Source organism: Notamacropus eugenii, chromosome 1 (genome assembly GCF_028372415.1).
Source record: "Notamacropus eugenii isolate mMacEug1 chromosome 1, mMacEug1.pri_v2, whole genome shotgun sequence".
In the NCBI taxonomy this organism is placed as follows: Eukaryota; Metazoa; Chordata; class Mammalia; order Diprotodontia; family Macropodidae; genus Notamacropus; species Notamacropus eugenii.
This window is the reverse complement of record NC_092872.1, coordinates 740733316-740760078: the sequence shown is the minus strand read 5'-3', so window position 1 is coordinate 740760078 and position 26763 is coordinate 740733316. Positions and strand designations below refer to the sequence as shown.

General features: G+C 43.5%; 1 protein-coding gene across 4 annotated transcripts in view; it reads left to right on the top strand.

Moving 5' to 3' along the window:
* Nucleotides 1-13840, top strand: part of ENTPD4 (ectonucleoside triphosphate diphosphohydrolase 4) — a 28036-nt gene extending 14196 nt beyond the window's left edge. For 2 of the 4 annotated variants that reach the window (XM_072634186.1, XM_072634247.1), the window contains 9 exons: nt 2198-2348; nt 3070-3173; nt 6349-6408; nt 6744-6874; nt 8003-8169; nt 9577-9901; nt 10193-10278; nt 10666-10827; nt 13484-13840. In XM_072634186.1, coding sequence (XP_072490287.1) covers nt 2198-2348; nt 3070-3173; nt 6349-6408; nt 6744-6874; nt 8003-8169; nt 9577-9901; nt 10193-10278; nt 10666-10827; nt 13484-13712 — 1415 coding nt within the window. In that variant the 3' untranslated portion in view covers nt 13713-13840. Of the gene's footprint in view, nt 1-2197; nt 2349-3069; nt 3174-6348; nt 6409-6743; nt 6899-8002; nt 8170-9576; nt 9902-10192; nt 10279-10665; nt 10828-13483 lie in introns of all 4 variants that reach the window. The other 2 variants (XM_072634036.1, XM_072634108.1) reach the window with 1 other exon arrangement.
* The last annotated feature ends 12923 nt before the right edge of the window (nt 13841-26763 follow it).

Here is a 26763-nt window from a genome sequence, read left to right as displayed (position 1 = left end):
TTTGTCAGCTGTGACTCCATCAGAGCCCCAGGGCAATGGGAAAGGACAAGGTTCAACGCTGCCCTATTCTGATGCTTAGTGGCCACATCCCTGATAAGGAGGAAGGCCCACACAAGCAGCAAACTTCTTGGCCTCAAATTTGGTGTGTCTCTTGATGCACGCTTCCACAAAGGACAGATACCCAATGGGTGATTTCTTGTTTTTGAAAACTTCTGGTTCTCCTTGGTCCTCCTGATCAGTCAGTGCAGTCAGCTCTCACCACCAGAAGCTGGTGTCAGGGATTCTGAAGTCCTGGGCTAGCCGCTTGGCCCCTTGTTCCACTGAGGAGGGAAGTCACTGTGTAAAACGACTGAGCTTTTCTAGAGGTATCATCAGTTTTGAATTGTCCTCCTTTCTACCTCTGCCCAGACAGATGGCCTGCTTCAGGAAATGACTGTTTGCCTGGGTGATCCTAAGAGATGAGGATTTGGAGCTTCTCTTTGCTGCAGGTTGACTTCAGAGTCCACTCTTAACAAAAGATAACCTTGATGATCATCATAGAGGCCCTCATGCATTCTGGTGTCTATACTGTAGATTGGGTGAGGGGCACTATCTAAGCTGGAGTCATGTGGTGAAGGGCCTTAAGTGTGGAGTGGAGAAGGGAAGATGCTGGAGTTTATTGGGGAGGGGGAAGTGACCTGGTTAGATACTTGCCTTAGGAATATCACTGGCAACTGTGGAAAAGAGATAGGAAAGGGAGAGTGGAAACTGGCAGGCCAGCTAGGAAGCTGTTGTGATAGTCCAGCTTTCCTAGAATCATAGAACTGGAGATTTGGAAGGGCCCTCAACAACCATCTAGTCCATCCCATAGAGAAGAGGAATCCTTGTTATAATCTACCCAACAGATGGCTGAAAGAAGAGTAAAATATAGAGAGTGATCAGGTTTCTAGCCACTGGCCTCTGAATTAGGTGCCATACCTGGAATGTTAAAGAGGAGGGTTTGCTGAGCAATGGCAGTAGAGAGAACGTCTGGACGTGGCCCTGGGGAAGATTTAGCAGAAATGGGAAGTAGTAGCTGAGTAAGGAATTTGGGATTCTGTATTCTGGGTTTGGAGGAGTAAGGGATAGTAGGAGTTTTACAGCTGCAGGGGATTGACTGGGCCTTCAGTTTTGTTTTGCTAGCAAGGTAGCTTGTTCCCTTACTAACAGAGCAGATCAAGAGCAGACATCAATTCCAGCTTATCCCTCGGCAGCCAAAGCTCTAGTTAATTTCTAGGCAGAGCCTGTTTCTGATTCCCTTATCTGTAAACAGACATTTAAGACATCTGTTAGGTTGTTTGCCTGGGTCCACATCATGTTCTTACAGTTGCGAATCTCAGAAATCCCACGCCTTTTGGGCCACCCTGTGTTGTGAATCCATACTACAAGATGCTCACCGGAAGGGACCATCCAGCCTCAGCGTTAAGACCTTAAGTGAGGGCAAGTCCACGTGCTCCTGAGGCATTTCATCCCCTTTGACAGAGCTCAGTCTGCTAGGGGTGTTTTCCTAGAATCCTTTCACCTTTAACAGGATTCTGCAGCCCAAGCCTCCAGACCAGAGCACCCTAGCACATCTCCAGTGTCATGTATTGTCTGACAGCATCTGCTAGACTTGGAAGTGGTGTGATCTAGTAGATGCATCAGGGGCTTTCACTGGAGGCCATGGTGGTAGTTCCTGTTCTGGACACATGAGGCCTCTTTTTTCATTTGTACAATAAGGCCTTGGACAAAACTATTTCAGACATCCCTGTATTGTTGATGTCCTCATCCATGGTATTGTTGCTTGGTTGTTTTCAGTCATTTCAGATCCTCCATGATCCCATTTGGAATTTTCCTGGCAGAGATACTGTAGTGGTTAACCATTGCCTTCTCTCACTCATTTTACAGATGAGAACACTGAGGCAAACAGGGTGAAGTGACTTGCCCCAGGGTGACCCAGCTACTAAATGTGTGAGACCAGATTTGAACTCAGGAAGAAGTCTTCCTGACTTCAGGCCCTGACTCTGGCTCCACCTAGTACCCTACTCTGTGCTTGTGATACCTATAATGAAATGACTTTTTGCAACCAGAATGTTAACAACATGAGGCTGTCTGGGAAACTTGCAGGATGACCATACCAGAAGAGTAGACCCGCTCAGCTGGAATTTCTGCTGCTTACTGATGTTTCCTGTTTCTCCAGGCATATCAGAGTTTGCTACCTCTCCAGAAAAAGTCAGTGATTATATATCTCCACTTCTGAGTTTTGCTGCAGAACATGTACCACGGGCCAAGCACAAAGAGACCCCTCTGTACATCCTCTGTACAGCTGGAATGAGGATCCTTCCGGAAAGGTAACTTGCAGTGTGTGTGTTGGAGATGGGAGTAAAAACATGTTCAGTGTGGGCACAGAGGGACAGGTGTTAAATAAGGGGTAAGAAGAGGGGGATGTCTTTTATTTCAGTCTATGGAAGAAGAAATTAAAAATTCTCCTTTTGCCTTACTTTAGCTCTGGGAAATTTTGATGCTGTACATCTGTCTGTCACTATAATACCATCAGGTCAACCTAAAAATTCTAATCTTAAAGAGCATTAAATTGGATTATTTTTAACTATAGGTATTTAATTTTAGAACCTTTGGTCTAGATAGTTCTGTTTAGTTCTGGGTCCTGAATTTTAGTTTAAGGTGGTGAATAACCAGGATGTTGAAGGAACTGAAGATTTTTATGTTGGCAAAGACTTGAGAGTTGTCTAGATAACTTTCTCGAGGGGAAATATTAGTCTTCAAGTATTTGAAGGGTGGTCTTATGGAAATGGGTTTAGATTTGTTCTCTTTGGCTCCAGAATGGCAGGAGCGATGGGTGAAAGTCCCAGAGTGACAACGTCAGAGTTAAGGGAATCACGTGTGATGGGAGTCCCCTTCAGTGGGGACTTGTGGACTTTTCTTCCCTCTGGGGCCTCAGGTGAAGGCAGGGGCTGATCTTTTGTGCCTCTCTGAGATTCATTGGTTGTGTTGGGTGGGATGTGCCCTGCAGCTGAGTTTTCTCTTACAGCGTTATCTGGCTTCTCTTTTCAGTCAGCAAAAAGCCATATTGGAAGATCTCCTGACAGACGTCCCAGCACACTTTGACTTTCTGTTCTCTGACTCTCATGCCGAGGTTATTTCAGGGAAGCAAGAAGGTCAGTGTTTGATCACTTCATGATCACTTTGTGTCATCAGCAGCATGAGGCTTGGACAGCTCCACACCAGTGTCACCATCCACATCTTAATGTTGGGGAAACCACTGCCTCCTTCCCAACAGATACTTTTACTACAGCCAGATTTACTTTGATTGTGAACTGTTGCAATTACACAGACACTCATCTGGGAAACAATGTGTTTCCACCACAGGAGCCACTTAGGAAATCTATTTCAGGTCTATTTGAACAGAGGGATAAGCCACAGCTCTCCCAGACGGATGATGGACAGTTATCTGGCCTCCTCCTGGAGCCTCCCAGGCTGGTAGTTCCTGGAAGGTTCTCTAAGCTCTAAGGGAGAAGCTAAGTCATTGGAACAATAACCATTTTCAGAGAACTAAGAAAAATTGCACCTTAGAATGAAATGGAAGAGTGAACACTTTTAATAGAAAATAGTAGCTTATTTTATAGATATCTTAATAGAACCCAGAGATTTTGGCAGGTGGGTTGCTAGAAATTGTGGCTGAAGGGTCCATTTGTGGCTGTGTCATAGACTGTTTATGGCTGCGATTAGAATTTGTTTCATGAACCTCTCGGAGTGCCTCCCACATTGACATTTAGGCTCCTAATTACTGTTTTCCCTTCTCCTGCCTTTTGGAACCAAAGGTTCACAAAGCTATGTGTCTCTTTGTATCCTCAATTGAACAAACACTCAAAAAGGAGAACATTGCCGTGTAAAAGGTTAGGATGGAACAGGAGAATGATGCACAAAACTGCACCTCTCTTCTTTTAAGAAACCATAGAGCTTTGCCATATAACTTTCCGAGCTGCCTTGGTTGTTGACGTTTGCTCTTGAACTTTCTTCTGTTCTCTTCCATGCATTTCAAAAATGTGTTAATGACCCTCTTTTTCTTCACTTCTCTTAGCCACACTAAGGCCTTCCTCCCTCCACATCTTCCATTTTCCCCTCCCTTCCCCACTCGCATTCCTTTTGAAAGTAAATAGAATTTTAATCATAAAGAACACATTTGTTTCTGAATTTGTACATGAAGGAACTTGAAAGAAAGAATGTGATAAAAACAGGAGCCTCTTAAGATTTTTTAACAGCTTAATCATAATTAATTACACCAGTGCTTCCTTGTGGTATGGACAGGACCCTGAATTCACAAAGCTGGACCAGTTTCTGAAAGATTAGACGGGCGTGAAGGTCAGGCCCAGTGACAGCAGCAGACCTTCCTAGACCTGACCATCACCAGAGGACTGGCTCCTGCTAAGTATAGAGGAGCACCTGGCCCTGGAGAGGCCAGCCCCCAGTGATGAGGGATGACCGTTCACTGAGCTTGAGAGGGGCTGCAGCCACAGTCCCCAAAGCCTCATTGTCTTCTGGTCCTGAGGGAATGGTAACGCATTGGGACTATGTGTTCGAGTAAGCAGACTCCCATCACTCCAATCAGAGTAGCCAGGGGAGTTGTGAAAAGAGAACTTCTCTCTCTCTTTTTTAATTGGAATCAATGTTATTATTTTGTAAATGTGAATTTTACAAAGCATTTTACAGTTAATGATCATATTCTCCTTCGTGGATTTTGCATCTGACAGAGACAGCTATGAGCACACTTCAGACTCTCAGGGTTTCCTTGCTTGGCTGTTGAATGTTGTTTTAGTTACTGATACAATGTGTCAGCCTTGGCTAAAAAGTAACACTCTTAACCATTCAGAGTAACAACGCATAGATACTGGGGAAAAACTGCGCGTGCATGTGTGTGTTCATCCTTCGTTGCCAAAGAAGACCATGCCATCAGAGAAATGATGACATGACTTGCCTTTTTGTTTTGAGTGAGGGAGGGCTGTGCAAGGTCACCAGCCTCACTTCTCCTCCAGACCCATCTGAATGCAGTGACCAGATATTCATCAAAATGACTGGAGATGACCCTGGATGAGGCAATTGGGGTTCAGTGACTTGCCCAAAGTCACACAGCTAGTGAGTGTCAAGTGTCTGAGGTGAGATTTGAATTCAGGTCCTCCTCACTCTTGCATTGGTGCTCTATCCAGTGCACCACTTAGGTGCCACAACTACAAAAAAAACTAATCCTACCAAGAACAGACAAGCACAGTCATATTTCAACATGAATTGACTTCACCATGACCAGCTCTCTCAGATTCTTTAAACAAATATGACACACTGGGAAACAGAAAGATCTCAAGAAAAAGGTACTTTTCGCATGGGAAAGGCCATGCAAAAGGAGAGCGAGCGTGAGAGAGTGACAGCTGGAAACCTGGAAGGAAAGCTTACCAGACAGCCACGACTGGGAGAGGAGAGGCTGGCAGGAGGGGACAGTGACACACGAATTCAGGATGAGACAAAGGCCTGGAGGCTGTAATAAGCTGAGTCAGCACAAAGCCCAGCCTCCCACTGGAGACTTACCCCTGGGCATCCCAGCAATGTCTGAAACATCCTGACATCTTGCAGTGTTCTCCCAAACTTGTCCCTCTTCATAAACTATCCTACTTACCCATTTGTCAATAAGTCACCCTGGCCTCCGGCCCTAGACTCAGGGCTTCTTAAACTTTTCCACTCCTGCCAGGGTCATGGGGAAGAAACAAGAAGACTTCTGTGGAAGGAGGCTTCTCAGATATTTGAGCTCAGACTACCAGGAGCTGTTTCAGATTGTCTTTAGTGTTATCACATGTACTATTTTATTTTTCTTTTGCTTAACTGCTCAACCAGTGAAATGACGGGCATTCACATAATGCTGTAAAGCTTGTTTGAGCAACCCTGTAAGGTTGGGGCCTTCCAATAGCGTTGCCCCCATTTTATAGGTGAGAAAGTGGATGCCCGAAGAGCTCAAGACATTTGCCCATGATCCCATGTTTGATAAGTGCTCCAGGCACTGAGTCCCAGGCCAGCGTTACCCCTTGTGCTCCAAGGCTGCTCAGGGCTGGGGGAGTCTGCCAAGGGAACCTTGTGCATAATAAACTCAATCACAGTTTGATTCAAGAACACAGTCAGTTTCCTGTGGTCTTATTGAAAGTGCTTCTAAGACAGTTTGTTCAGATTAAGATATGATAAAACATCAGCCCTACAAATAGAACTTTTCCATGGTTTACATTTGTAGGAGTCAGACCAGACATTTCAGATTTTGATCTTTGTTCTTTTTCTTGCTCTTTCAAATGTCCCCAGGTGTCTATGCTTGGATTGGCATTAACTTTGTCCTCGGGCGATTTGAGCACATTGAAGATGGTGAGTGTGATAGCTGAAGTAATTAAACCAATAGGTCTGCTTGTTGGGAAATTATAATGATTTCTAGTTAAGTAATTGTTTTTAAATTTGGAATTGGAAATTTTTTTTAGCTAAACCTCTGACCCAGTTTTTACAAGTAAGCTTCTTAGTATTTTTATATGTAGGAGTCACGTGATTATTTAACTAACTAAATTAAACCGAATTGTAGAAGAGGTTTGGCTTTATCAGTAGGCCAGTTTGACTAAATTCATCATGACTACAAAATGGGTCTCTTGAGAAGACCCCAAGTCCAGGGGATAGTTTGTCCCAAGGAACGTCTCCTGCCTGTTTTCCAGATGATGAGGCAGTGGTGGAAGTGAACGTTCCCGGGGGTGAGAGCCAAGCAGCTATTGTCCGCAAAAGGACTGCGGGTATTCTGGACATGGGCGGAGTGTCTACCCAGATAGCATATGAAGTCCCCAAAAGTGTAAGCTTTGCCTCCTCACAGCAGGTTATTATCTGTACAGATTTCCTTCCGTTTGGTTTGATTTTTCATTTAACATGTCTCCATCCATTTTTGTTTTGTTTTCTGAGTCTTAAAGCATCATTACTGTGCTTATTGGGGTGCCGCCTCCCCAAACCCAGGAGAAAGGAGACAGGAGGAGAACAAGGCACATCTCAGCTAAGCTGTTTGGGTTTGGTCATTGAGATCAGCTGGTTTGTTTTGATAACCTTGAATAGCTCTTTCCTTAGAGATGTCAAAGAGTACTTGGTTTGGGGTTTGGGGGTTTCCTTTTTGCTTTCAGTTATATTTTTTTCACTATATGACTGTAAAACTTTTTTAAAAATGCTACAATAAAACAAGTCATAACCAATTTAATCCAATAATATGAATGGGAAAAGACTTGTGTTGGTTGTGCCTTAGACAACTTCTTATTTTCTCAGAAAAGGCTTAGGGTCTACATCGGGGCTTGGGAAGGTCCAAATTTGGGGTTTATGACATCCTTCCACTCTGTTTACACCTTTTGTAACTCAGTCACTGCTTGCTGTTTTCCCATTGGGCAACAAAATAGCAGGGGCTTGTGGAGGGCACTGGCCAGAAAGGAGGAGCCTGCTTTGGGTTCAGACCTAGAGCTGAATTGCTGCACAGGCTGACTGCTCCATTTCTCTGACTGTTCATTGGGAGGACATAGGTTATCTTTTCTTAGAAGAGAATCCGTAAAATGCATTGAGCTTCTGAGTGAAAGATGTCAGAGAAATCCAGGTGTGACAAAGTGGTCCTTCCCCATCTCTCACCAGGAGTTCTTTGTTTTGTGTGTGTGCGTGTACCTGTGAGTGTGTGTATGGACCTCCCTCTATCCAAACCCACTGATTCCCACAGCAGCATCTGGCTGAGGTTCCTGAGGCACAGCTTTATATATTTGATGCTGGACGGGCCCCCTATGAACCATGAAACCTGAAACATCCTGGGGGCGGGAGGACAATTTGAGAACCTTTTGTTCCAAAGGGACATTTCCTTCAGAGCAAAGATTAAAAAACAAATTTAAACGTTCTGTGCTTTGTTTTGGTTTGTTACGCTCGGCAGTAAGATTTGTTTTTATCCTTGTGCCTCCAGGAAGAAATAGCCAAAAGTTTGCTTGCTGAATTTAACCTGGGCTGTGATGTTCATCACACTGAGCATGTGTACAGAGTGTACGTAGCCACCTTCCTTGGCTTTGGAGGCAATGCAGCCCGGCAGAGGTATGAAGACAGCTTGTTTGCCAGCACCAGGCTGAAAAACAGGTATGCGACTCTGTGTTCAGCACTTGCTTCAGACCCAGGAGCCTGACTCTTTGGTCATTGAAGAATAACCAGGCACAAGGATGGAGACGGGGCTGTGTGAGTGTGTGTCAGAGCTGTGATTTCACTTCCACCTTCATCACTTGACTGTAGGTGTGTTTAGAGGTCAGAATATAGTCACCAGGCAGGCTGTGATGAAGTTCTACCCAGATGTCAATCTCCTGGTTGTCTGTGTGCTCTGGTCTGTGTCTCCTTCCCTCTGGCCATGCTCCCTAGCCCTCCAGTGCAGCTGTTAATGTCAGCTCAGAGATTCTCTTAGTTGACACAGGAAATTGAAGGGTAGTCATTTGGTTCATCAAACTGAACACCTGTTACAGATCATCTATCTCTTGTGCCCTTCCAAAGCCCAAAGGAGATCAGTGCATGCATCCGTCCCGTACGTTCTCAAATTGTATTTCTGTGCATCAAGTCCTGTTTACGATTGTAAGTTCCCTGAGGGGAGATACACCGTGTGACTGAAGCCATAAACTCATGAACACACAGAACATCACATGGCCTTTTCCGTCCACTGTCATTATCTATTGGTTATGAAGCTTGATTGCTTTTAATTAACATTGTAGTAAATATATTATAGAAAGTCAGTCTAAGTCCTTCACAATTCTACAGTTACAAGTAGGCTTCGTTAAGATAACTCAGAACTGTGGGAAAGGATCCATTCAAACAAAGAGGGTAGAGAAATCCAGGGTACTCAGAAGCGTTGGCAAAATTGTCATTTTAAAGTCATGAAAGGTGATTTGGTTCATATGATGAATGGGCCAGTGATACTTTGAGGTAGGACAACTAAAATTATACTGTGATGTACAGTGGTTTGTATTCTCTTGGGGCTGAATGTTATACTTTGTTATTTGATGGATATGGAATCTCCTTGAAGTGGTCGTGCTTTCTGCTGGCAGCAACCCATGCACAGTTCTTGGTCTGTGGTTCTTATGCACAGCCTCCCATAAATCCTCCCCAAGGGAAAGGTCAAATGTTCTGATTAACATTTACAAACAATTTGAAATAGTTTACCAAAGGATCGGAAGGGCTGAGAAGCAGATGTAAGAAGAGTTAAATTAGCCAGTGTTAGCTGCTCAGCTCCGAAGTAGCCCAGGGATTTGGTTATTTAGTTACGGACCAAACATCGTTGGTGTGTGGGGTAACAGAAGTCTGGCTGTGAAGTGCTTGGGTTGGCAGCCAGCTCCTCACTGTACTACCTGTTCTATCACTGCTGCAAAGTGCTCACCCGGTGCCTGGCATATAGTAAACACTTAATAAATCCAGTCCTTTCTAGGAAAACGCGTAGTAAACTTACAGCATGATGTATCTTTTCAGTAATTGTGCAGATTTCATCGTTAATGTTTCTCTTTACAGGCTCCTGAGTAAACAGACAGGTCTAACTTCTGATACTCCGTATCTGGACCCTTGCCTGCCCTTAGATATTCGGGACGAAATTCAACAGAATGGACAAACTATGTACCTACGGGGAACTGGAGACTTCACCTTGTGCCGAAAGACTCTCCAGCCTTTCATGAACAAGACCAATGAAACCCAGACGTCCCTCAACGGCGTCTATCAGCCTCCAGTTCACTTCGAGAACAGTGAATTCTATGGCTTTTCAGAATTCTACTATTGCACTGAGGATGTGTTAAGAATGGGGGGAGATTACAATGCTGCTAAGTTTATTAAAGCTGCCAAGGTAATGGATCTAAGAAGGGCTGTGTTCCCTGTATCCTGGAGGAATGGTAGCCAGCCTCCACCTGCTGCCTGTGATGCTGCTGGTGGGGCAGATGTGTGGGAAGGGGGCTCACAGGAGGCAGGAAAGGGCCGACTTCATATTCAGCCTGCCACACTTCTGGGGCCTTCTGAGGGAGCCAAAACCCAGTTTGTCTAGAGAGTGCTTATGGGCAGGCTTTGGGACACAGAGCGGGTGTATGGTGTGGGTTTTGGTGGCAGATGTCAATGGAGTCTTTCTAATGGATTCCTTTAGGATTATTGTGCAACAAAGTGGTCCATCTTGCGAGAACGCTTTGACCAAGGACTGTATGCCTCTCATGCTGACCTCCATAGGCTGAAGTGAGTATAGGAGCCCAGAGGAAGAGAAGCCCAAGTTTTAAGTAGGCATTGGGGACAAATTCAGTTGGAAGGATGGCTTGGAATGAGAGGGGCTGGTCGGGTTGGAAAAAAGGCCCTGCTCCCTTGTCAGGGAGGCATCCATCAGGTGCAGGGGGTGGGGCTTGTCTAGGATGGGTCACGTGCTAAACCAGACTGAGTGTGAACATCTCTGCTTTACAGGTAAACTGTCCAGAGAGCTTTGAATTTCATAGTTTAAAAGAGCTGACTTGACAACTTTGGGTTTCTGAGCCCACCTGGCTGCCTAGGGTGGAACCCAGACCTTCACAGGTTATATCTTGTCTCTGAGAAATCAGTCCAGCTTAACCTTTCTTGTCTTTTGCTTTGTAGGTACCAGTGTTTTAAATCCGCTTGGATGTATGAGGTGTTTCACAGAGGCTTCTCGTTTCCAGCTAATTACAGCAATTTAAAGACGGCCTTGCAAGTGTATGACAAGGAAGTACAGTGGACACTGGGAGCGATCCTCTACAGGACCCGGTTCTTACCATTGAGGTAGGGAGATTTATTGAGACCTGGGAAGGCTCATTCTTTGCCCTTAAGTTGAGAAACCAAAGAAAACCCTGCTTTTGGGGACCTGTTCTTTGCAGTCTCTGGAGCTCATGGGTTCCCAAGGTGGAAGTGGCTGGCTCTGGGCAGGCCTGAGCAGCGGACTTCTTTCCCTGCTGACACCTCCCTTATACTTGTTACATTGCATTCCACACTTGTTCTCAGCTGGCTATCCACAGTCTCTTGCTGAGGTGTCAGTATGTCATCCTGGTGCCTGCCAGTAGGCCCCCTTTCCTTGAGGTAGGAAGTAAGCTTGGTCTGACCAATCAGCTAGGCAGCTCTGGGCCCCAGAACATCTCAAGCCTCCAAGATCACCCTACACTGGGGAGCCCCAGGAGCCCAAATGTGGCACCTTACCAGGGTTCTGGGCCTTTCTTCTTCACCATATACCTTTGCTTCCTGTCTCATCTAAGGTGCCCTCACTTCCTTCTGATTGACTGCCCTCAGTAATTAGACAAACCCGCCTCTGTCCTCCATTGTTCCATGTGGCCCCAGGGAGAACCGTGGGCAGCCTGCAGGGCTCACACCCACAGACACAAGTTTCTGCTAATTATAGCCTGGTATAGGACCTGGCAGAGGTCCCAGGACTTAGAGTCAGGAACAGCCCAGGTTCAGACGCCGTCCCTGACAGTCAAACAGCCATGATTTATTAAGCATCTGTGTGCCACACAGTGTGCTGGGTGCATGTGAAAACTGTCCCTGCTCTCAAAAGAGGCTGCAGTATGGAGGAAGACAGCATAAAGGGGTCTGGTGCCTCTACATCAGAGAGAGGAGGGGATAGTGGGTCTGGGCTAGGATCTGGATAAGCTAGAGAGGAGGGATGGCATGAGATGAGGATCGAGGGAGGAAGAAAGGTTTACAGCTGAGCACAGGACTGAACACAGAAGCTGTGTCAGGTATCTGAAGTGCTGTCATGTGGCTGACACAGATGCAGCTTTGCCACAGAGGTTATATGACCTTGGGTTTGACCTCTCCAGTGGAATCCTAGGGGAGCAGGCGCCAGGGGAGAAGAGCAGGTGAGGCTCCTGCACAGGGCTTCCTGATTCCCACCCCTAACCCCCGCTCTCCATGAGTGGTTCACAAGGACCAGAAACCCTTCTGTGTTTAATGCTCACTTTCTACCAAGAGATTCACTTATTCCTTTATTCCCCTTCATGGTCTTTTGAGCAAAGTGCTTGATACTTACTAGTTTTACTAGTTTAGAGGAGTTTGGGGCCCCTGCCACCCCACGTTGAGAGCCTACAGCTAATTCCTGTGGGACTCACGCTCTGGGGCCTCTTTCACTCTGTCCTGATGGTCTCATTGCATTCTGCTCATTTTTGTCTTGTCCATTTCTCTGCTAGCTAGTGCCTTAAAGCTCGATCTTTTGGCTGGTTCAGTCTTTGATATAGCAGTCTTTTCTGCTAACCTTGTTCTATTGCCATAACCCTTTTGAACTTGGCCAAGCCCGCACCCCCTAGGCCTCCTCATTTTGATACTGTGTTTCCCAGAATAACAAGGCCTCTAGTTTGGAATCCCTGACCCCAGCTCCCAGAGGGTGACTTAGAAAGTTCTAGAATACTCAGGAAAGCCAGGTGACTGGAAACCATCTCTTTGGCTTTATTTTCCCAGGGGCTCTTCCTTCTGTGACCCCTTTTCCCAGGAGTGGATCTCTCAAACTACATATTATTACTATGATTAAAAAGGCCTAAATTCATGGGCTCACGTGGTGCGGTGGATAGAGCCTTGGACCTGGAGTCTGAAGGACCGCAGTTCAGATGTGGCTCAGACATTTCACTAGCTGTGGTACTCTGGGCAAGTCACTTTAACCTCTGTTTGCCTCAGTTTCCTTGTCTGTAAAATGAGGATAATCATAGCACTTGCTGCCCAGGGTTATCTCAAGGATCAGATGAGATAACTGTAAAGCACTTAGCTCAGTGCCTGGAACATAGTAGGTCCTATATGAATGTTAGTTGTTATTCTTTCTCCCTGCCTCTCCCAGGCTTCCCAGATTGGGCAGAGATATTTCACTCCAGTAGTAATGGAGAGTGTGCACAGCAGTCTCTGTAGGGCATCCCCTTGAGGCTGGTGATGTAAGCTTTATTATGCCCATTTTTAAAAGTAAGCAACAAACTCAGAATGAAAGCATTTGCCCAGGCTCACACACGATAAAGAGGGTTGGTGCCGTGGTAGAAGTGACAGTAGCCAGCATGGGTTATGACTTAAGGCGTGTAAAGTACTTCACATACATGTACTCCGGGTTCTCTTGACTCCTGACTCAACACTCTTTTCTCCTACAGTCTGCCACCCTCTACCACCGTCTTCCTCAAACAAAACTTTGTGTCTGGTCCTAGTTTTTGTCAGAGGTAACACAAAATGATTGGTGCTGTTAGTGCCAACCTTAAGTGGGGGAGTCCTCATTATTGGTTTCTGTCAGTAAATTGAATCGCTGTTCTCTCCTCACACTTTCAGGAATGATTTCCTCATGGTGTCATTTTTCTCAGACTCTGGTTGTAGTTTCAGGTCTTTAAGATTTCTACAAAATAAGTTAATTGGGTGATCTGACCTTGCTTTCCTCTCTGCCTTGATGATGATTCCAAGCTTTTCCCCCTCATCTTGGCAGAGACATCCAGCAGGAGAACTTCCGGGCCAGCCACGCTCACTGGCGAGGATTCTCTTTTGTCTACAACCACTACCTGTTCTCAGCCTGCTTCCTGGTCGTCCTCCTAGCCATCCTGCTCTACGTGCTGCGTCTTCGGCGGATCCACCGGCGCATGCTGTGGAGCAGCTCAGCGGCCTCGCTCTGGATGGAGGAAGGACTTGCGGCCCAGAAGATGGCCGGAGCCTTGTGAACCAGGGCGCCTTGGGAGATTCGGAAAAGAAAAAGCCATTTTTGCCTCAGGGGTTCTTCTCATTTCTCCCTCTTTTTTTCCCTCCCCATTTGGTCCCTTCAAATAACAACAAAACAGTTTTTAAATGACTTGCTTTCCCAGCAGTGGTGGTCACTTATTTTTGGAAACTACACTTGGTTTAACTAGAATGTCCCAGCCAGAAGTTCGAGGGGCTTGCCTTTTGAAGCCTTTGTTAACATAAATGCACTTTCATGTTTGGAGGGGAAGGGTGAAAGGAACACCCCAGGACGAAGGGGATGCTTTCTGCTGCCTCCGAAGAAGGGCTCTGCTGAACCACAAAGTCTATGGACTGAAGAGTTCAGTCCTTCCTTCCGTTGTGGAATGAGCTCCTCATCCTGATTAGGGAAATGGGTCTTTGTTTTGTATTTATTTTTCAGGCTCGCTGCTCTGAGATTTCATTGAAAATTAAAATCCTGAGCGACCCAAATAGAGGACAGACCAGGTTGGGGTTGACAGGCTTTAAAAGAGGTAGTGAAGACACCTGTAAAATGTGAAATATGTATTGGTTCTGTGTGTATATGAGGTATGTGTGAGTGTGTGTACGTGTGTGTGTTTGCGCATACAAAATTATGAGGAGTTTGAGTGAGAATAAAGAAAACCTACCCCTTACCAGCTAGGACTCTTTCCTAAAAGCAGAAGCAAATGAACTTCAAGAATGCTTTTGCTTTGTTTGTGTTGAGAGGAGTCCCCTGAGTGAGAAGCTGCTGCCTCGCTGACAGGGCAGCAGCCCCTTTTCTCCCTCCCCTCTCCATGTCCTGGGAGCCCTTTCCAGAGCCAGATGCTGTGCAGAGTGAAGTGGTTAATTACAGGCACCCTGTGTACTTAGAGCACTCCTCTGTTTATCTGGTTTCTTTGGTCTGGGTCATTCTTTTTTTCCAGTTTTCCTCCTTTAAATTGATGCCTTGAGACTTAACCAAAAGTGGCACTCTATTTTTGTAGAGGGGAAGCATCAGCTGGTGGGGGGCTGTCCCGCTGTTGTGATGAGACTGCATCAGCAAAGCTCTTAGAAATAGCCAGACAAAGAGGAGAGTGTTATGCATTGGCTTAGAGGGAGGAACCCACAGTTCAGGTGCTTCAAACATTCTGAGAAAAAAATATGTATTTTAAAGGAAGCCAGATTAAGATCCAGGTGGTGTGGGGTGCATTCCTAACCACAAGATTTTGTTGTAGAGGCTTTGAGTGTTCGAGACAGCTTGTTGGTGTCATCTGGCCGTGAGGTTTGATTGGGGCGAAAGAGCCTCCTTTCTATGCTGTTCATTGTAGCTGGCCTGGGGGAGGCCAATCCCTCTTTTCAGTGTTGTCACCAGCTTTTCCTTTCCATGAGTTTAAAGTAGGCCACAAGGATGGAATTTGCCAGTCGGGCTGTTTGCCCAGCAGTTTGATAACACTGTTAAGTCAGATTTCCTTAAATACTCTGTTGTCAAAAACACTATGATGAAATACTGCAGAGGACAAAGTCTTCCCTTCCTGATAACAAATTCTCCAAAGATGGAAGTCCCCCAAACGCAACAATTACTGGAACATTTCCCCCCCCAAACTACCTCCCAAGTTGATGTATTGGTGGTTGTTGGGGCAGTGCATACCAGAGAGAACTCAGGGATACTTTCCCATGGTACCTTTAGGTCTGCCTTCCGAAACAGGGATGCACCTTTGGCCCCTGGGGCACAGTCATCCTCAGAGGGCAGTGGGATGAGCCAACCAGCTTGAAAGAAGGTGGTCCTCAGAGCTGGCGCTGAATCTAGGTGTGACTGAAGCCTGCCTGCTTTTGGTATCAGTCATGTCTATACTCTGGGGCCTCAGTGCACTTGCCAGTGAAAGCTGAACTGATCCTTTAACTACAAAAACCCTGGCTGGGCAGGTTTCCAAGATGAACACAACTTGTATCTGAGTCTCTTTTCATTAGGAAGGACCCAGGAACGGCCTCTGTGCTTCACCTAGATCCATCTGAGGGTAGGAACTTGGGCCCAAGTCAGTTAGTGTGCCAGCATCCTCCTCCTCCTCTTCAGAGGCAAACATGAAGATGACTGATAGGCCAGACCTAAATGTTATTTCCTCTTGTGTTTCACTATCTAGGTTTGCTCCTTGGTAATTTTCAAGATGAATTTTCTAAGAAGCATGAAAGCAAATAACAAAAAGTGATTTATTTAATTCTAGTGGAAAAAACATTTTTTTTAAATGAGATAGAATTTTGTGATCAGAAATTTTGTTATCAATTCACTTGTGCCAAATAGGAAATAGCATTACGTTCCAACATTTTTCAGCATTCCGGGTAGAAGTAAGGCTCATTGCCTTCTATAGGCCTAACTCAAATTGCAAAAAACATTTTAATCGTTAAATCACTCATTATGTCTGACTGGCCCAAGGCTGGTAAACGTCACACTACAAGTCTCTGCTGTGGTTTTTTTAATAACCCTTTGGGGTCATCAGGTTATTAGCAAACCTTTTGAGTTCCTGGTCCACATAGCTATGGGTTTTGCTAGTTAAGAAATGTCATTTTCTTGTAGAAATTTCCACCAACATTCATTCACAGAAACCTTCAGATTGCTGCGCACCATGCTGTGTCAGAAGGAGGACTGGTAGTGAGGCCCTGTTTTGCAAGCAGAATAAAAGTCAGACCAAGCAGAGAGGAGCAGAGTTCAGCAGGACCATGGGCCTGCAGAACCCCGAAGAATGAGGGCCGATTTGCAATCCTGTTGTGCAAAGCCCTTCGGTGAACGCAGCTCCTGAAACCATCAGGACCACACTGAGATTTTGCTTTGTTTTTCAGACCCTAGGCAAGGGATTGTGAAAGGTTTTACAAGCTTAGTTGAACATGAAAATGTGGTGACAGATTTATAAAGTGATGAGATGACATTTTTTTCCCTCTGACCTGGCTGTGGTGTACTTCCATTTCAAAGTCAAGCCCACAGAAAACAATTTAGGGTACAAGAAGTATCTCTTAGGAGACTAAATGACAAAAATGGTTTTTCAAAATATTTTTAGAAACAAATCCATCTTTGTGTGGTGGTAACATTCAGTGCCGTGAAAGTACGTTAAATATTTGGCTTGGGATGTTTGGTACCAATGCTGCCTTCTTCTGTTTACAAGCTGTGTGACTGACAAAGGAGAATTCTGGAAGTTGTTGCTGGAATGACAGGGTTTTATTGCAGGGAATTGCAGAAAATGAGGTAATGTGTTAAATTATACTCTCTCTTTACCAAGTCGTTTCCTTTCAAAGTCAGTAATCCTTGTTTTGGAAAACTTTGAGGTAGGCAATCTTCACCAAATCCTGTATCCTTTCATGTCTCCATATGTAGCAGCCCTGTGTCGCACACACAAATGGACATTGATGGGTGCTGAGAATAAAGTAGAAGTTCATGACATTCCTTAACAGTCTGGGTGTGGTCTGGAATCCTGGTAGGTGGGAGAGATTTGGCTGGATAGCTTGAATCTCATTAAAACTAATAGCTTTCATTGACAGTTAACTATTTTGTTTTCCACTTAAGTAGAACCCCAGTTTGGAACAGAACCGGGGAATTCCATGCAAATCCTGTATCTTTGGCTTGGGGTGGGAGATAGGCAACTTCCCCCTCCTGCATATGGCCCATTAGGCCCTGGAGGTTTTGTGGATACACCAGAGTATGGAAACCAAACATTCCCAAAGGAGAAATCCCAAGGCATGCCTACTACTTTTCTCTAGACATCTTTAACAAACATACATAAAGATACTAATACAGGAGAGTTACTTGGAAGGTTCCAATTCTAGGCACAAGATAGAAGAAAGCCATCCTTTTTTTTTTTTTTAATTCCCAAGAGGTTAAATTCATCACAATTTTATAAGCAAAGCATTTAAGCTTCTAGTTCTTTATCATAAATGCTGCCTAGTAAGTGTTGGTATTTACTTGGTTTTACTCTGTACTTTTCTTTTAAGACAATGGGTTTTAAAGCCACATTCAGTTATCCTAAAGGTGGCAGAAGGGGGAGGAGGCTGGAAAGTGTTGCCGTTTTTCAGGAGTGAAACATGATCAGAATAGAACCTGCAAGAAGTAGTAAAGTTGAGACGGAACCCAGATCACAAAGTAAGGACAGTAGATTAGGTCGTCTTTGAAATACTTTCCAGTTCCAAACCTGAGAAAGCTTTTAAACTATTTCACTTGATTGCTGATTCCACTGGAGATAATTTTCACTCTCCATGTATTCATGAATGAGATAGATAGATGTACATCTACACACAAGCACACGTAGGTAGCTAGGTGGTTCAGTGGATAGAGCATTAAGCCTGAAGTCAGGAAGACCTAAGTTCCGATCTGGCCTTTGACATTCAGATCCAGCCTTAGACACTGACTAGCTGTGTGACCCTGGGCAAGTCACTTAATACGATTTGCCTCGGTTTGCTCATCTTAAGTGAGCTGGAGAAGAAATGGCAAATCACTCCAATATTTTTGCCAAGAAAACCCCAAAATGGGGTCAGACATGACTGAAATGAGTGAACAGCAATAATATATATCTCCATGTGTATGTCTTATATGTGATTTAATATAGTATAATTCAAAGAGGACTTCCTGGCAGACCAGCCCCGTCTAGTGCTGTAACATAAAAGATGAAGGAGATTTGGGCTGGTGTATGTTGGAGAGGACCAAGGTAGACAAGATGGCACAGTAGAGAAGGCACCAAAGCCAAGCACTCCCAACAGTTCCCTCCAAACACCTTTAAAATAATGACTCCAATGGAATTCAGGAGGAACATAAGTAGGAGAAGGAAGAGGCAGAAGGAGGGTGGTTTGGGGAGAGAAAAAGAAGATAGCTGTGTACTGCTCCCAAGCCAATTCCAATTCCGTTGCTGGTTCACAAAGAGCTGTTCAAATAGAACTTGTTGAAATACAACTTTGAAAGCAATGCCTTGAGATAAACATAATTCTTTTGTGCTTATGGTAGATAAAATGGGGAAATAAAACTGTAGTCCTGAAATGGATAAACTTTATTTTTCTACTTGGATCAAGAAAGGTGCCCGTTTCTAACAGCTAGTCCTTTTTTTTTTTTTTTTTAACATGGCTGAAACAGCTACAAACTATTTTGTGTTATTTTTAATTAACTATTGAGACTTACCCTAGGACATGGATACCCTTACCCTAAGCATCACCATCCCCCAAATGCCCATATATTCCATGCATCAAATAGCTGGTAGTCCTCCACAAGGGCTTATGAAAGGAAAGAAAAACTACAGTCGTCACTTTGGCATTCCAGCTGACTGACGGCAAGGTCATGCAAAGATAAAGGAGAACTTTTGGAATCCCCGAGTTCCCTGCAGCTTTGCAATGCGCATCCCTATCAGAGTGAAATGGAATCCTTTTAAAAGATTTATCCAGCCCCAGAATGTCAGGTTGAGCCTGTGATCAGGTCTCCTAACAAAGGGAGAAGTGTTTCTTTACACAGGTTGGTATTTTTTTCTAAACCCGGTTGGCCCTTCTTCACCCCCAGTCCTTATTTCTCTCTGCAGGTCCATTAGGCAGGATTGAGGCTCCCTTTGCTGTTTGACCTTCATCTGTGACTCCCGCTTGGCAGGTGTGTGACAGCTCAGCCTCCAGATTCCACAGTCACTTGAACTGCTCAGTCAAAACAGCCAAGGCTGTTGAGTATGAGGGGCACTGATCAGTGGAAACACCAGTTCTTCCTCAAGGATTTGTACTGAGAAGAATACTTGAAAGTATCTATCAAACTCTAATAATGACTGGCAATATGTAAACACAATCCCAGCTTGATGCAGGTTTCAGAAAGGGTGGGGATTTTGGGGTGGAGGGTGGGGGGTTGGAACAGGATTCCTGTTAAATCACTCAACAAATGTTCATTTGGGGACAACCTGCTGTACTTTTTAGCTAGGCAGATCTTTAGGAAAGGGGGAGTTGGCCGAGGTCCCAAGGACTGTAGTTCCATTTGGCTTCAGTTCTTTTCTCTTGACCACTGGGTTTGAAATTGTTAGTAATGGTAACAGCAGCATTGCCTTTGAGGAGTCACAGTGCCCACGTTTGTGATCTTGACACTCTGGGGTCAGCTCTCTGTCCACTATCCCACAATTCCTCACGTTCATTTTGCAGGTGAGAAAACTGAAAGGAACTTCATTCTGTCATCCTCCTATGATCAATGCCAAGGGAGACACATCAGGGAGACACTTGCTCACATAAGTGCTTGCTGAGCAAAGTCAGAAGAAACACTTCTACGGATAATAAGAAGTATTTACACAGTACTGTGAGGTTTGCAAACCAATTTACAAATATCTCCTTTGATCCTCACAGCAACCTTAGGAGACAGGCGCTACCATTATTGCCATTTTACAGCTGAGGAAGCAGATGTCAAGTGGCTTGCCCAGGGTTACACAGCTAGTGTCTATGGCAGGGTTTGAACTCAGGTCTTCCTGAGTGTAACTTCTACCTGTCTCAGCGAGTTTCTCTAGATGCTTCTGTTTGTGGGTGACATTGTAAAAAATCATATTAAACCCTCAGAACACTGTAGGCTTTCTTCATTGAGACCTACAGCAATTCAATGGGTACTCTCCTGCCCAGGAAGAGCACAGGTTCTCAATCAGGTCTTGCTGAGATTATGAGTAATAATAATGAGTTGTGTGGTTTTAATGTCAGTAGTTCACCCTTTAGTCTAGAGACTAGTTGCTTTTAATCTATGTGGATCTTTCTACCTCTGCTATTATAGGAGTTTATAAATAAAGGCTAAGAATAATCAGTATAAAATCCTTTTCGCTATACTGTTTTTGGAGAGGCCAGTTACAGAAAAGCAAGAAAAAAAAGTCCAATGTGTAAGACAGATTTAGGTCTGTGACCTGGTTAAATTCTGTGTATTTCCAGATAACCACTGGAGTCCTCCATTTGCCCTTAACTGGCATGGAATAAATATACAGACATGCAACACAAAACAGTTATGACCATTGATACAAGGTTAGGACAAGGCCCAGACAGCTATCCTTTATTCTCTGGATTTTACCACCATGCACTCCCCCAGGCCCTTTGGGCACTGCCCTCCCCTGCCCCCCACATCTTGTCTGCTCCTTTGTCATCTTCCTCCATTGGAATGGAAGTTCTTCGAGGGCATTGGGACCATCTCTTTTTTGGCTTGTATTCGTTTCCTTAGCACTTAGTCCAGTCCTTGGGTACGTAGCCAGTGCTTAATGAATGTCTATTGATTTGAATTGTTAAAATAGAAACAGCTTTAAAAAAATAGCCAGAAAAGTCATCTGGAAGAAGCTGGTAGCAGCAAACACCAAAATCGTGGGAGATTAAAAGTTCACAGCCTTTTCTCTGTTCTATAAATGGCGCTCCAGGATGAACCCTTTGGCCTGTTCAGCAGTGGTTTTGGCCACTGAAACTAGTGGGTCACACATAGTCCCTTCTCCCCAAACTCCATATTCTCAAACACCATACAAGATGCCTCTAGGGTGGCTGACATCTGTAGAGTCCTGCTGTTCCCTCTGCAGGAGGTGATGCTCTTTGCACCATGTCCCCTCTTCCTCTGACCTTTGCAGAGGGAGTCAAAAGCTCCCCTCCACAGAGCTCCACATTTTAAGCTTAGATGTGGCAATAAACCCAAATCCAGGACCAGTGGTCGTGTTTGTCCTTGGTGAGATGCAACTGGAACAGGAATCATTGGGGGTAAGGGAGCAGGGTGAGTTCAGTGCATTCAAAGAGGTCCAACAGCAGAGGCTGAATGAAAAGAGGAACAGCCCAGCTGCAGCTACTGAGGAGCCTGCAGGGCAGAGAGGATGTTGGAGGGCCAGCAACAGAGATGGGATGTCCCCCTGGGCTGCTCAGCCCACTGCCCAACGACAAGGGGGAGATGGGAAAGGAGGATCGTGTCCTCTCTCAACCCTAACAGGCACCAATGGAAAACATACTAGATTTGGGATTGGAGGACAGTGGTTCAGTTCTCACCCCCAGCATCTACTGGCTTAGTGACCTTGGAGAGTCAATTGAACTTCTCTTTTGGCTTTGGTTCTCTCCTCTTTCAAATTGGGATGAGGAGGAAGGTTGGACCAGAGAGTCCTCACTCCAGGTCTGTGATACCTGTGAGCCCCTTCCAGAGGCTGCTACCCTGCACATACCCCAGTGGGCTGGGTATGAGAAAAGGTATAGAAAGAAGGTGGAGGACAAATAAATGTATCTTCTACTTAATGACCTTTCTTTACTTTTCCAGGGCTTAGCACTTAATAGGGTCTTGGTGACTGATTCCTAGTCTGTGAGCTCTATGCAGACAACAGCCATGCAGCCCCTCACCCTCTAGCACAGGACTCTGCACCCAGGAAGCACTCAAATGTTCAGATTTAGGGCAAAAAAGGACCTCCCAGCCCACCTACTCCCCACCACATCCTTTGACAGATGTGGAAGCTGAGGTCAAGAGAAGGGAAGTCACTTGCCCAGAGGAGCCTAGGCACTTATTCCAATTCCAGGACTGTGTTGCCCTGGATCCACCGAAAGGGGTATGGATATCAGGGAGGGGACACAGAAGATGCTGAAAGCATTAGCCCTCATTGTTCACATTTGTCTAAAGTAGAAACGGTGGGGTCTCTGTGGCAGACCCCTGTGCATCACTAGCCTAGGCTCTGTCATGCGCCAGGGGGTTTGGACCATCTGGCCGAGGCTGAGCTGAGTTTCTTTTTTTTGGACAGTCGTTCTCACTGCAGAAGCCCATCACCCTTTCCATTTGAGCACTGAGCCCAAAGTCAGAACCAGAAAAATTTCTTTAAGCACCTCCTGACATGTTCCCTCAGGATACCTAACCAGATGTTGCCACCTAGTGGCCATGTCTTTGTTGACTTTTGGTCCTCCTTGGTGTGAGCAGCTTTTGAGTTCATTATGATATGCTAGGTTTTCTAAGGAATTTTCCAACCTCATAATTTTATAGGAGAGGAAACTGAGGTTCAGAGAGGAAAAGTTATATGTCCAAGGTTACAAAGTTAGTGGCATTGGCTGAGCTGGGATAAGAGCTTTCAGGCACTAACAGCTTTTATGGTGTAAGCTCCATGAGACATAGCAAGACGGCTCAATTAGATAGAATGCTGGGCCTCGAGTCAGGAAGACCTGAGTTCAAATGTGACTTCAGACACTCACTAGCTGTGTGACCCTGGGCAAGTTACTTAATCCCATTTGCCTCAGTTTCCTCATCTGTAAAATGAGCCGGAAATGGCAAATTTTTATAGCATTTTTGCCAAGAAAATCCCAAATGGGGTCACAAAGTATTGGATATTACTGAACAAAAGGCTTTGTGAAAGCAGGAAAAATGTCCTTTATTTTTTAAGTTGTGCTTAGGGTTTGAAAAATGTGAGTACAAATTCTACCCCAGACACTTAGTTGTATGACCTTGGGTAAATCACTTAATTTCAGTTTTCTCATCTGTAAAATGAAGATGATAATAGTAATATCTCATAGAGTTATTGAGAGAATCAAATGAGATAACACGTAAAGCTCTTTGAAACTTGTAAAGGGTGATATAAATATTTAATATTTTAAGTCAGAAATTCTTAACCATTTTTGTTTCATGGATCCTTTTTGCAGTCTACTGAACTTCATGCACCCATTCTCAGAATGTTTTTATTTTTTCCAATTTTTTAACATTTTTATTTCAAGTTTTGAGTTTCATGTTCTGTTCCTCCTTTCTCCCTCCCCTTCTCTCTCCCTGAGACAGTAAGCAATCAGATATAGGTTACACATGTGCAATTATGCACAGCATTTCCATATTAGTAATTTTGTACAAGAGGACTCAAAAGAAAAAAATGAAAGTAAAAAGTAGCAAGCTTCATCTGTATTCAATCAACATCGCTTCTTTCTCTAGAGGCAGATAGTACGCTCCATCATTAGTCCTTTGGGATTCTCTGAGATCATGGTATTGCTGAGATTAGCTAAGTCATTCACAATTCTCATTGAACAATATTGCTGTTACTGTGTACAATGTTCTGGTTCTGCTCATTTCACGTTGCATCAGTTCATGTAGTCTTTCCAGGTTTTTCTGATATCATCCTGCTTTTCATCCTTATTGCACCATAATATTCCATTACAATCATGCCGCAACTTGTTTAGCCATTCCCCAATTAATAAATATCAATTTCCAATTCTTAGCCACCACAAAAAGAGCTGCTCTCAATATTTTTGTACAAATAAGTCCATTCCCATTTTTAGGATGTCTTTGGAATATACCACTAGCAGTGGTATTGCCTGATCAAAGGGCATGCACAGTATTATAACCCTTTGGACACAGCTCCAAATTGCTCTCCAGAAAGGCTGGATCTGTTTGCAGTGCTTCCAACAGTAGATTAGTGTCTCAGTTTTTCCACATTCCCTCCAACATCCAACATTTTCCTTTTTTTATCATGTTAACCTCTCTGGTAGATGTGAGGTGGTACTTCAGAGTTTTTTTAATTTGCATTTCTGTGGTTACTAGTGATGTAGAACATTTTTTTCATATGATTATAAATAACTTTGATTTCTTTGGCCATTTATCAATTGGGGAATGATTTGTATTTTCATAAATTTGACTGAATTCTCTATATATTTGAGAAATGTGGCCTTTATCAGAGATACCTGTTGCAAAATTTCTCTCCATTTTTCTGCTTTCCTCATAGTTTTGGTTGCATTGGTTTTGTGCAAAAACTTTTTAATCCTATTTAATCGAAATGATCTATTTTGCATTTTATAATGCTGTTTAGATCTTCTGTGGTTCTACATTCTTCTCTTATCCATAGATCCGACAGATTAACTATTCCATGCTCTCTTAATTTCTTTATGGTATCTCTCTTTATGTGTAAATCATGTATCCATTTTAACTTTATCTTGGTATATGGTGTGAGATTGGTCTATACCTAATTTCTGCAACACTTCCCAGCAGTTTTTGTCAAATACTGGGTTTTCATTCCAAAAGCATGAATCTTTGTGTTTATCATGTACTAGATTGCTATGGTGATGTACAATAATGTAATCTGTACCTAATCTATTCCACTGATCCACCACTTTGTTTCTTAGCTAGTACCCAACCTGTTTTGACAATTACCGCTTTGTAACACAATTTGAGATTTGGTAGAGTTAGAACACCTTCCTTCACTTTTTCCCCCATTTATTACCTTGATATTCTTCAACTTTTGTTCTTCTAGATGAATTTCATAATTTTTATTAGCTCTATAAAGTAATTTTTGATAGCTTGATTCACATGGCATTGAATAAATAGATTGATTTAAGTAGAATTGTCATTTTTATTATATTGGTTCAGTCTACCCATGAGCAATTAATATTTTTTCCAATTGTTTAGATATGACTTTATTTGTTTGAAAAGTGTTTTATGGTTGTGTTCATATAATTACTGAGTTTGTCTTGTCTGGTAAACTCCCAAGTATTTTATATTGTCTACTGTTATTTTAAATAGAATTTCTCTATCTCCCATTGCTGGACTCTGTTGGTAATATGTAGAAATGCTGATGATTTATGTGGATTAATTTTGTATCCTGCAACTTGGCTAGAGTTGTTAATATTTTCAAGTAGTTTTTAAATTGATTCTCTAGGGTTTTCAAAATATAACACATCATCTGCAAATAGTGATTGTTTTGTTTCTTCCTTGCCTATTCTAATTCCTTTCATTTTTTCTTCTCTTATTGCTATAGCTAACATTTTAAATACAATATTAAATAATAGAGGTGATAATGGGTATCCTTGTTTCATCATTGATTGTACTGGAAAGGTTTCTACTTTATCCCCATTACAGATAGTGCTTGCTGATGGTTTTAGATAAATATTACTTATCATTTTAAGGTAAGTTCCATTTATTCCTATGCTCTCTAGTGTTTTTAAAGGGAATGAATGTTATGTTTGGTCAAAGGCTTTTTCTGCATCTGTTGAGATAATTATATGATCTCTGTTGGTTTTGTTATTGATATGGTCAATTGTGCTGATAATGTTGAATCAGCCCTACATTCCTGGTATAAATTCCACCTGGTCCTAGTGTATAGTCCTTGTAATATATTGCTGTCATCTCTTTGCTAGTATTTTATTTAAATATTTTACATCAATTGGTTGGTTGTTGTCCTTCATTCTTGAAGAGGACCAAAATAACATCACTAAACTAAAGTCAAGTTTTAATGTGTCCAGGTGTGGCTGATCAGATCAATACAATCTTGGAATGCTGTACCATAGATGGGCACAAATATGTGGGATGGATTCTCTAAATTTGCACATCCTGCATTTTCTTTGAGCTATTTCAAATCTGTTTTGCTCCAAGAACACAATACCTTTTCTGATGTGAGAATGGTCCTATGCCAGTGTCTTCCATGTCACACAATCAATACTAAAGTTCATAAGAGAAACTTTGAGAGTGTCCCTGTATTACTTCTTCTGACCACCATGTGAACACTTGTCCTGTGTGAGTTCTCCATAAAATAGTCTTTTTTGGCAAACATATGTTTTGCATTCAAACAATGTGACCAGTAAATCAGAGTTGCACTCTCTGAAACTGAGTTTGGATGCTTGGAAGTTTAGTTCAAGAAAGGACCTCAGTGTCTGGTGTCTTATACTGCCAGCTAATCTACGGAATCTTCTTAAGAAAATTCAAAACTAATTAAAACTAATTTAATCAACATGTTTGTATGCCTACCAAAAGGAGTGAATGACAGACTCATGACAATGCAATTGCCACTTTCAGGAAAATGTCATGCCACCATCATCAGTGCCTATGCTCCCACCATGATGAACTCTGATGAGGTCAAGGAAAAATTTTATGAAGACCTGGAGACCCTTATCATCAATGTGCCAAAAGAGGACAAGCTTATAATTCTGGGTGACTTTAATGCTGGAGTAGGTTCAGACTACTAGACTTGGCAGAGAGTCCTAGGGAGGAATGGAGTTGGAAACAGCAACAGCAATGGTCACTTACTACTGAATACTTGGGCATCTTATGACCTCATCACCAACACTGTCTTCCATTTTTCTAAATGCAATAAAATTTCATAGATGCATCCTTGTAGCAAGCATTGG